This window comes from Stenella coeruleoalba (assembly GCF_951394435.1).
Source record: "Stenella coeruleoalba genome assembly, chromosome: 4".
NCBI classification, from domain to species: Eukaryota; Metazoa; Chordata; class Mammalia; order Artiodactyla; family Delphinidae; genus Stenella; species Stenella coeruleoalba.
The window spans coordinates 85053413-85065473 of record NC_137149.1 but is presented as its reverse complement, the minus strand read 5'-3'; the positions used below and the strand labels follow the sequence as shown (position 1 = coordinate 85065473).

General features: G+C 36.4%; 1 protein-coding gene across 5 annotated transcripts in view; it reads left to right on the top strand.

Moving 5' to 3' along the window:
- Positions 1 to 12061, top strand: part of CENPC (centromere protein C) — an 89960-nt gene that overhangs the window by 38470 nt on the left and 39429 nt on the right. For all 5 annotated transcript variants that reach the window (XR_013828135.1, XM_079920014.1, XM_079920013.1 and 2 more), the window contains one exon: positions 10572 to 10763. Coding sequence is in view for 4 of the 5 variants with exons in the window: in XM_079920014.1 (XP_079776140.1) it covers positions 10572 to 10763 (192 nt within the window). In the remaining variant the exon portion in view is untranslated. The remainder of the gene's footprint in view (positions 1 to 10571; positions 10764 to 12061) is intronic.

Sequence of the window (12061 nt, the reverse complement as noted above, 5' to 3'; positions counted from 1 at the left end):
CATTTGTGGATGGACATTTAGGTTGCTTCCATGTCTTGGCTATAGTAAATAGTGCTGCAGTGAACATTGGGGTGCATGTATCTTTTCCAATTACAGTTTTCTCTGGATATATGCCCAAGAGTGGGATTGCAGATCATATGGTAACGCTATCTTTAGTTTTTTTTTTAGCATCTTTATCGGAGTATAATTGCTCTCTTTAGTTTTTTAAGGAACTTCCATACTGTACTCCACAGTGGCTGCACCAATTTACATTCCCACCAACAGGGTAGGAGGGTTCCTTTTCCTCCACACCCTCTCCAGCATTTGCTATTTGTAGACTTTTTGATGATGGCCATTCAGACTGGTGGGAGGTGATACCTCATTGTAGTTTTGATTTGCATTTCTCTAATAATTAACAGTGTTGAACATCTTTTCATGTGCCTCTTGGCCATCTGTATATCTTCCTTGGAGAAACGTCTGTTTAGATCTTCTGCCCATTTTTTGATTGAAGTTGTTTGTTTTTTTGATACTGAGCTTCATGAAGTGTTTGTATATTTTGGAGATTAATCTCTTGTTGGTTGCTTCGTTTGGTCCAGGATCTGTCCCAACATAGAGCCCATATTTTCTCAGCTGTATCAAGAAGTTTTGAAATAAGTGAAAACGTTTTTGGTGTTCAAATGGAAAAACTGTTATTTAATGGGGAAATTTTCTTGACCAAAAATGTTTTTGCGCCTGCAGGTTCTAAATATACTATACTCTGTTGTGTATATAGAGGGAAGAGAGAGTATATTAAAGCACAATATTTAAGCTAGTTTTTAATTTAAAAAATTCCACTTTAATATAGTTACCACTCAGTTATTTTAGCTTTCTTTTTGTATAGTCTATAACATAGACTTTATATCACCTGAAATAATAGTTGTCAGACTTCAATTTTGCCTGTATGTGCCTTTGCATATTTGAAAAATTCTGCTTAGAATAGAAGGAAAAGTGACCTATTTTGTGGCCCTCTTATAAATGTCAGACATGCACCACATCTTTTTTATTGGAATTATTCTTTATTTTTTTTGCTTATTTCAGTTTCTTGTTAGCAGTTGTTCATTTTAAGGAAATACAACATGGAGAATCTGACTAAACTGAAGGTGATAGTTAACATTACAAGAAAGCAGTTTTCTTACTAGTTCTTTAAGTAGAATATGAATTCACAAAATTTGAAGGTACAAAATTTTGATTTATCTATAATTTCTTAGGAAAAAACATTACATCAAGAAAGTGTACTTGCAAGATACTCTCTGAAACTATTGTTAAAGACTTATTGAGTACTTGCTATATATTGTACACTAATTTTCATGTATATTAAATTTTTCTTATCTAGGTTCATTAGTGAATATAGCATTCTGTATTAATTTTCTTTTGCTCTCATAACAACTTACTACATACTTAGTGGCTTAAAACAGCACACATTTATTATCTTACTGTTCTGTGAGTCAGGAGTCTGAAATGGAATTTACTGGGGCAAAATCCAGGTGTTGACAAGGTTTTTTGTTCCTTTTTGGTGGTTCTAGGAGAGGATCTGTTTCCTTGCTTTTTCTACCTCCTTGAAATCACCTATGTTCCTTAAATTATGGCTCCCCTTTCACATCCTCAAAACCCGCAATGCCAGCCTTTTTATTGTTTCAAATTTCTCTTGCCTCTCTTCCATCATCCCATCTCTCTCCCTCTTACCACAGCTTTTAGGGATACATGTCATTAGATTGGGCCAACCTGGATAATCCAGCATAATCTCACTATTTTAAGGTTTATAACCTTAATCATATCTCTACAGTCTCTTGCCACGTAAGATAATATTTTCACAGATTTTGTGATTAGGGTGGGTGCATCTTTAGGAGGCTGTTATTCTGCCAACCACATCAGTTTTCAAAGACTAAAAATATTGAGATAATTTAATTCCAAAGATATTTTACTCTGAGGATAATTTTCCTTTAGTTCACAAGCACTTGACATACTCTCGTAATGCCTAAACTGATGACCTGGATTGAGCAAATTAACTTTTCTACTTTTGTTGTCTCACAGGCTTCTCAAGCTGAACATGCTGGAAACTAACTTCCTCCAAACTTCTTCCTCCTCTCATTTTCAGTATCTTCATAAATGGAGCCATAATAAATCTATTAGCTCAAGAAAGAAATCTGATTCATCTTTAGCTCCTGTTTTCTTTACCTAGCAAACCATATAAGTCAGTAAGTCTTTTGACTTCTTCCTAAGTAGCTTTCAAATCTGTTATTTCTCTCCATTCCTCCTGCTACTCCCCTTAGCGAAACTAGAGTAATTTATTTCTTAGAGTATTGTAGCAGTTTATGCGTATACCCTCTCACTTTTCTCTTCCTCTCCAGATTCATCTCCTGGGTTGCTTTATAATGAAATTTTTCCAGTTCCATGAACAGACCACTTTCACAAGTGGGCCTTTAAATATGCCCTTCCTTTTTTTTTTTTAAAATTAATTAATTAATTTATTTTTGGCTGCACTGGGTCTTTGTTGCTGCGCACACGCTTTCTCTAGTTGCGGCGAACGGGGGCTACTCTTTGTTGCGGTGCATGGGCTTCTCACTGCTGTGGCTTCTTGTTGCGGAGCATGGGCTCTAGGTGCATGGGCTTCAGTAGTTGTGGCTCGCGGGGTCTAGAGCGCAGGCTCAGTAGTGCTGGCGCACGGGTTTAGTTGCTCCGTGGCATGTGGGATCTTCCCAGACCAGGGCTCGAACCCGTGTCCCCTGCATTGGCAGGCGGATTCTTAACCACTGCGCCACCAGGGAAGCCCTCTTCCTTTTACTTAGAAAATTTTTCCTAAATATACTCTGGGTTCCTTACCAAACTTTGTACTCGATTTAAATATCACTTTACTTGATAATTATCCCTCAACCTGGTATGTTCCTATATTTGCTCTAATAGCACTCTTCATTTTCAGACATATAATTACTTGCTGAATTTGTCTTGTACTCTAGAGTCTGGACTGAGAGCTCCATGAGAACAGGGACTATATCTGTCCTATTCCTAAAATAGCCCCTGTATCTTAGCCTTAGCATTTCTGTGGGTCACTGGAATATATTATCAACAGTGACAGAAGTATTACTCTATTTTGAATGAATATTTTTGCGGTGTTTATTTAAAAATGCCCACCTTCAGAATCCTATTCCTGTACATATAAATATACAAAATTTTCTAAAGTAGTCACCTCTGGTTGTTTCCCTGCTTATGACATATGTCTCCTCAGTTCTAAGTCACCTCTCTTCACATTACCAGCTGTTTCATATATCAGCTTTATTTTCTGTATGTGTTCCTTTTTTATTAGTTTTCTAAATTTGTTGTCATTCAGTTTTTAACCTTTCCTGATCTGGAACTGGATTCTGAAATGATGTTCTTAATTGGTTTGTTTTTTACTTTGTAAGATTTTTTTTTTCCTATATCACTGTCTGAATAAATCTTTGATGATAACATTTTCCCCCTCACATTCTTTTGCTTTAAATCATTATTCACATTAGTGTTTGAGTCAATTCATGAACATGGACAATAATCTCTGTCATCATAAGCACCTCTCACTTGTTAGAGCAGTTCCTGAGGATATTTTTGAGAAGCGTAAGGGAGGAACAAGAAGGGAAGAAATAGAAGAAAAGAAGTTGGAGAAGAGAGATGAGATTGGAGAGGGGCTGGAAAATGATGCTCATCAGTGAGGATTCTTGCTGTTGTACAAATAATTCCTTAAACTACTAATCACTGTCAACCATGTTGAAAGTTCTCATTCTTGCTTTAGTGTTTTGTAAATTGACTCTTTATTATTTTCTATATCTACTCCCTAAAAGATCTTATTTACTGACAAGGTTTACTTTGTGGTAACTCTTCTAATGTCTTCCATTATCATCACTTCGAAAGTATTGGTTGATACTATTAAGCATAATATTGGTAAAATAGATTATTTTCTTTTTTTAATTAAAATTTTTGTGCCTGGTTCAGTATAATTAAGGTGAATATACCTTATAAGCATGAATCAGTTCTCTTTTATCAGTATTTTATCCCAAATTTAAAGTACTGCCAAATCCTGTAACTTATTCTTAAAGTAGAATCAGAGAGTGATACTGCTCTCCTTAGAGATTCAAATTCATGACAGAATTTGGTTCATTTTATCCTTTATCCCTCTACTCCCCAGTCAGATTTAACTGGGAGAATGACTAAAGCACCTAGAACAGTGCTTTTCATATTTGCATGTGCATTTGAATTCACTGAGGGTCTTGTTAAAATACAGATTAATAAACTGATTTAGTAGGTCTGGGGTGGGACCCAAGATTCTGTATTTGTAAACAGTCTATTCCAGGTGATGCTGGTATAGCTGGTTTGTGAACCACATTTTTTTTTTTTGTGAACCACATTTTGAGTATCAAAATTTAGATAGTATCTAAAATAGCTCATGCTGGGTAGCAGTTTTGCCAGTATCACTGCCTAGTGAAATATAGGCTTCAACCTGAATTCATTATTTTAATGCGTATTTATTGAGAGCCTGTGTACCAGACATAATGTTATATGTTATAGGTAATAAAGACGACTAAGATGTAGTTTTCATTCTAGCCTAATTGAGCACCAGCTAACTTCTGATACTGTAATATTCTGGTTCTCCATGTTCTTTGTTTGATTTCCTTCTGTATCTTTTTATTGATTACTTTTTCTCATTTCATCTATAAATTTTGATGACGGTCTCTATATTTCCCAAGTTTAATAGTTTTCCTTCTGTTCTTCCTTTACATTCATACCTTGAGAACATTTTTTCTTTGCATTAGATATCAACTCTGTCTGAATTAGTTCCCCAAATTTACCTTCTTAGTGATAGCTCTAGTCTTGTATGTCCAGATTTCAACCCCTATTATGCTGTCCTTTCTTCTTTTTATTCTGTATAATTTAATACTTAATTATGTGGTTATATATGCCTACTCTGTTGGCCTTATATACTATTTTCTGTTTTTTTTCTTCCAGTTTTATTGAGATATCATTGACATACAACACTATATAAGTTTAAAGTATACAGCATAATGATTTCACTTACATACATCATGAAATGATTACCACAGTAAGCTTAGTGAACATCTGTCATTTCATACAGATATAGAATTAAGGAAGTGGAAAAAAATTATTTTCCTTGTGATGAGAACTCTTTGGATTTATTCTCTTAACAACTGTCATACATAATGTACAGCAGTATTAATTATATTTATCATGTTGTACATTACATTTCTAGTAATTATTTGTTATAATTGGAAGTTTGTACCTTTTGATTGCCTTCATACAATTTTCCTTCCACCCCTACAACCTCTGATAACCACAGATCTGATGTATTTTTCTATGAGATTATTTGTTTTTGAAGTATAATTGACTACAACACTGTGTTAGTTCTTGTCACACAACATAGTGATTCAGTATTTCTATACATTTCAAGCTGATTGCCATGACACATCTAGTTAAGATCTGTCACCATACAAAGATGTTACATAGTTATTGATTATATTCCAACACCATATGTTTCATACCCATGACTCATTTATTTGCAGCTGGAACTTTGTACCTCTTAGTTTCCCTCCCCTATTTCTTTTCTTCCATATCCCCTCCACATGTTTGTGTTTTTATACTTGTTTTCTAGTCTCATAGTGCTGTGGTCAGAAATGTTGCTTAATATGATTGCAGTCTTCTTACGTTTACTGAGACTTGTTTTGTGGCCTACCGTGTGATCCATCCTGCAGAATGTTCCATGGGCACGCAAAATTTGGATGGAATGTTCTGTATATATCTTTTAATTCCATCCGATTTAATATGTCGTTTAAGGCCAGTGTTTTCTTGTTGATTTTCTGTCTGGATGATCTGTCCATTGATGTAAGTGGGGTTTACACTTCCCTACTCTTATTTTTACTATCAGTTTCTCCCTTTATATCTGTTAGTATTTGCTTTATATATTTAAGTGCTCCAATGTTGGATGCATATATATTTACAATTGTTATATCTTCTCCTTGGATTGATCCCTTAACCATTATATAATGTCCTTTGTTTCTTGTTAGAGTTTTTGTTTTAAAGTCTGTTTTGTCTGAAGTAAGTATTGCTACCCCAGCTTCCTTTTGATTTGCATGGAACACCTTTTTCCATTCCCTCACTTTCAGTCTGTGTGTGTCTTTAGATCTGAAGTGAGTCTCTTGTAGGTAGCATCTATATGGGTCTTATTTTTCAGTCTTATTTCTTTTGACTGGAGCATTTAGTCTATTTACACTTAATTATTAATAGTTATTTATTTGTTACCATTTTGTTAATAGTTTTGTAGTTATTTTTTGTTCCTTCTTTTGCTCTCTTCCCTTGTGATTTGATGTCTACCTTTAGTGTTATGTTTGGATTCTTTTTTCCTTTTTGTGTATATGTCTGTTATGGCTTTTTGGCTTGTGGTTAACATGGAATTTATATATAGCAATCTATATGTATTACATGATTATTTTAAGTGGCTGATCTCTTAAGTTTGAATGCATTTTAACAACCCTGCATTTTACGCCGTATTTACCGTGCTTAAAATTTTTTGACATCGTATATATATCATGTTTTATTTATCCTTTAACTTCTATCCCATAACTACGTTATGGATATAGACGACTTACTACTATTGTCCTTTAACCTTTCTACTAAGTTTATAAGTGGTTGATCTACTACCTTTCCTGTATATTTGCCTTTACCAATGAGATTTTTCCTTTCATGATTTTTATATTCCTAGTTGTGGCCTTTTCTACTTAAAGTCCCTTTAACACTTTTTATAAACCTGGTTTCATGGTGCTGAACTCTTTTAGATTTTGCTTGTCGATAAAACTTTTGATCTCTCTTTCAAATCTGAATGATAGCCTTGCCAGATAATCTTGTTTGTAGGTTTTTTCCCTTTTGTCACTTTAAATATATTGTGCTACTCCCTTCTGGCCTGCAGAATTTCTGCTGAAAAGTCAGCCAGTAGCCTTATGGAAGTGCCCTTGTATGTAACTAGTTGCTTTTCCCTTGCTGCTCTTAATATTCTCTTTTTAATCTTTCTTTTTTTTGGCCATTTTAACTTGTTTTTCTAAAAAATTTATTGACGTATAGTTGATTTACAGTGTTGTGTTAATTTCTGCTGTACAGCAAAGTGAGTCAGTTATACATATATACATTCTTTTCATATTCTTTTCTATTATGGTTTATCACAGGATATTGAATATAGTTCCCTGTGCTATACAGTAGGACCTTGTTTATCCATCCTATGTGTAATAGTTTGCATCTGCTAATCCCAAGCTCCCAGTCCTTCCTTCCCCACTCCCCCTCCCTCTTGTCAGCCACAAGTCTGTTCTCTATGTCTGTGAGTCTATTTCTGTTTCATAGATATGTTCATTTGTGTTGTATTTTAGATTCACATAGAAGTGATATCATATGGTATTTGTCTTTCTCTTTCTGACTTCACTTAGTATGATAATCTCTAGGTCCATCCATGTTGCTGCAGATGGCATTATTTCATTCTTTTTTATGACTAATATTCTATTCTGTATACATATAACATGTTCTTTATCCATTCATCTTTCAGTGAACATTTAGGTTGTTTCCATGCCTTGGCTATTGTAAATAGTGCTGCTATGAACATAGGGGTTCATGTATCTTTTCTAATTAAACTATAATTGTTTGGGTGTATGCCCAGGAGTGGGATTGCTGGGTCATATGCCATTTTAATTTCATTGTGTGTTACTGTGGTCTTCTTTGGGTTGATCTGGTTTGGGACTCTCTGTGCTTCCTGAACCTGACCATTTGTTTCTTTTACCTCATTAGGGAACTTTTCAGTTATTATGTCTTCAAATATGTTCTCTGCCCCTTTTCTCTCTCTTTTTCTGGGACCTTTATAATGTGAGTGGTAGTACACTTGATGTTGTTGTCCCACATGTCTCTTAAACTGTCCTCATTTCTTTTTATTTTTTCTCTTCAGCTTGAATGATTTCCACTACTCTGTCTTCCAGTTCACTGATCCATACCTCTGTAGCATCTAATCTGCTGTTGATTCCTTCCAGTGTATTTTTAGTTTTAGTTATTGTATTTCTTCAGCTCTGTTTGGTTCTTCTTTATAATTTCTAAGTCTTTGTTAGAAACTTCTAATTTCTCACTGTGTTCATCCATTCTCCCTAGTTCTTTGAGCATCTTTATTAAGATCATTATCTTGAACTTTTTATTGGGTAAAGGGTTAACTTCATTTCATTTAGTTCTTCTAGGGCTTTATCTTGTTCCTTTGTTTGGAACATATTCCTCTGTCACCTCATTTTGCCTAATTCTCTTTTTATTTCTATGTGTTTAGTAAGTTGGTTACAGTTCCAATCTTGGGGAAGTGGCCTTCCTTATGAGATGTCCAGTGGGTGCCCAGCAGTGACCTGCCCTCTGGTCATCAAAGCTATATGCTCTAGGGGTGCCCTGTGTGGGCTGAGTTGGCCCTTCAGTTGTGGCAGATTGATTACTGTGGGTGCACTGGTAGGCAGGCTTGCCCCCATCTGGTTGGTTTTCTGGCCCTGCATAATGTGGAGGCTGCTGGCTGCTGGTGGGCGGAGCCAGGTCCTGGGGTGGCTGGGTGTGGTGCTGGCGGTCTTGGAGCTACTGTTGGCCTGCTGGTGTGTGGGGCTGTGGCCTGGGGAGGTGGTTCCTGGGGTTGATGTTGTCTGCTGGTGGGCAGGACCTGTTCCTGACATGGGTGGCTATGAGGCCCAGGGTGTCCTGGTGCTGGTGTACATTCACTGGTGAGCAGAGCTGGGTCCTGGGATATTTGGCTGTAGAGCCCTGGTATTCCTTGAGCTGGTGTCAGCCTGATGGTGGGTAGGGCTGAATCCTGGTGGTTGGCTGTGGGGTCCCAGGAGTCCAGGGGATAGTGCTGGCTCACTGGTGAGTAAGGCTGGGTCCCCACTAGGCTAGCTTCTTGGCCTCGGGCATCCCAGGACCGGTGCCAACCAGCGGGTGGGAGGATCTGGGTTCTGGCACTAATAAGCTAGAGAGAGGATTCCAAAATTGTGCTTGCCGACAGCAGTGTCCTTGTGATATAACAAGTTCACCAAAATGACTGCAACCAGTGTCTGTGTCCCCAGGGTGAGCTCCAGTTGCCTCCTGCCTCTCTGGGAGGGTCTCCAAGATCAGCGGGTGATTCTGACACAGGCTTCTTTCAAATTACTGCTTCTGCCCTGGGCCTTGGAGTATTTGAGATTTTGCCATTTTAATTACAGTGCCTTTGCCTGTTAAGAGTGGAGTATGTATTTCCTGTAGCCCTCAGGTTCTTGTGAAAGTAAGCCTCACTGGCCTTCAAAGCCAAACATTTTGGGGGGCTTGTCTTCCTGGTACAGGAACCCTAGTCAGGGGAGCCCAGTGTGGGGCTCAGACCTGTGGCTACCTGGAAAGAAACATGCAATTGTAATTATCCTCCTGTTTGTAGGTTGCCCACCCTGGGTCTTGACTCTGTCTTATCTCTACCTGTCTTATTGTGGTTCCTTCTTTATATCTTTTGTTGTGGGAGGTCTTTTCTGCTAGCCTTCACATTGTTCTCATCAATAGTTGCTCTGTAAATAGTTGTAATTTTAGTGTGCCTGTGGGAGGAGGTGAGCTCAGGGTCTTCCTACTCCACCATCTTGGCCACTGCCCCTGGTCTTATATACTTTTATGCAGTTCATTTACTCTGTGAGTTTCCTACTTGCTATGATTTTAACTCCTTCTTTGGATCTCATAGAAATCTTTGTGTCAGAAACTCAAAAATCCTAGTCTTGATCTACTCATTGGTCAAGAAAATTTTTCATTACATCTACTAACATCTAATGTTCTAAATCTTCTGAAAAAAAGAAAATTTCCATTTTTAAACTCATTTTGGTGGTTGTACATCTTTTAGATGTAATATTTGTATTAAAATAGCTTCTATTTCTCTGATTTCCCCTTCTTCCTGGTTGTCAGTCTCAAAAACAAAACTAGAATTTATCTGTCCCTTTTCTTAGATCTTTTCTTATCTACCTGCTTGTGTAGTAAAATGAAGTTACTATTGATGCCAAACCTTTTCATTAGCTTTTTATTGCTTGCCATATTCGTTGTTTTAAAAATTCTTTTTCCTCTTTAAATTCTGTTTAAAGAAACAATCTTTTTTCCTTCATATAGGAAAGATCTCTTTATTGAAAACTTCCTTAAAATATTCTCTTCCATGAATTAGATTGACAAAAATCATGAATTATTTTAAAAAAGAAAAGCAGTAGTTAACCTTTTTTTACAGGGGACTTTAGTAGTGGAAGGAGTCATATATTTCATTTTTCCTTTTCAGAGTATACTTTTTTTTTTTGATTCAGGAGTATATGTTAGTTATCATGCGATGTGAAAAGTTTGCATTTAACTGAGAGAAAGTTGTAGATTTTATTGAGAACATGTGACTTTTAAAAAATAGAGATGAAAAGCCCACAGAATAAATTTAAGAAGTTCCTGTAATTGAGAGGTTTTTTTATAATCTGCTCTGGTTTTCTGAATATTCTTTGGTGCAGTAGATTTTGAATTGTTTTTATTCTTTATTTTAGGAAGCAAGAAAGGTAGCACCAATGTTCCTCATGCAGAGAATCAGAAAAAAGATAAGGAACACAAAAAGAAGCGTTTTTCAGATGGGTCCAAGAAGAACAAAATTGTACCTGAAGAATTGACTTCAACTGTCACAAGAAGTCGAAGAATTTCCAGACATCCATCTAATTGGTGGGTGGTAAAATCAGAGCAGAGTAAGTATTTTTATTTAAATTAATGTTCATTCTATAAGAGCCTCTATGTTTGATTTATACTCCCATTCTCTTGAGAAAAATCTCATGAGGAAAAATTTAAATTGGATTATCAATAGAAATATTAAATCAATTAATTATAAAGATATTTATGAGGCTTTATCATATACAGTATTCTAGATATAGGGATACAGCTGTGGAAGAATAAAACCAGAAATGAAAAATTGCTGCTCTTCTAGGACTTATATTCTACTGGAGGAAGATCAACAATATAGATATATAATTCATTCAGTGATGGGTAATTGAGAAAAACAAGGCACATAAAGATTAGAGTTGGGAAGTAAATGGCAGAGCTGGGAGTAGATAGGAGAATGGAGCAGAATATTGTTTTTGTAAAAGGTAGCAGTAAGAGTTGATTAGGATCTTTCAGAGCACATATATGAATAAAGTGAAGGAGGGAGCCATGTAAATAATTTGGTGTGGAGCATTCCAGACCAAGGTAACAGTATTAGTATAATAAAAGTACTGATGGACCATGCTGGAAAAGCTTGAGGAATGTCAAAAAGTCAGTATGGCTGAAGAAGAGAGTAAGCCAGGGCAGATGAAGTCAGAGAAGCAGGCTGTGATAATGAGTTTAGACAAAGTGTATTGGGAAGCTGCTGGACAATTTTAAGCAATAAAGTGACCTGATTGACTTATCTTTTAAAAGGATTATTATTACTGCAGTGTAGGGAGGGAACTAGGACTGGGCAAAAATGGAAGCATGGAGAGTAGTTAGGAGGAGGTTGGAGGGAAGAGAATGGAAATGGTTGGATTCAGGATATTTTTGAAGGTAAGTCACAGAAAGTACTGATGAATTGGAGTGAGAGCTGGCTTCAAGGATGATTCAGATTTTTCTGCCTGGACAAGCAGAAGAATGGATCTACTGTTTGCTGCGGTGAGGAAAGGTTTACTGAGATGAGGAAAGATATGAGAGAAGCAGATTTGGGAAGGATATCAAGATTTTACGTTGTAATATGTTAATTAGATATCGAAGTAGATATATTGAGGAGATAGCTTGATAAAATGAGTCTAAAGTTGGGGGGAAAGATCTGGGAGGACATATAATTAGGGAGTTATCAATATAGAGGTGATCATTAAAACTTCAGGACTACTTGAAATCATCTAGTAATAGACTATACTTGGAGAAGAAAGAAAGCTAATAATTGAGTCCTGGGAGACTCCAATGTTAGGAGTAGGGAAGAGAAAGGAAGATCCATCAAAAGGACTGAAAAGGAGCAGTTAGTGAGGTTAAAGGAAAA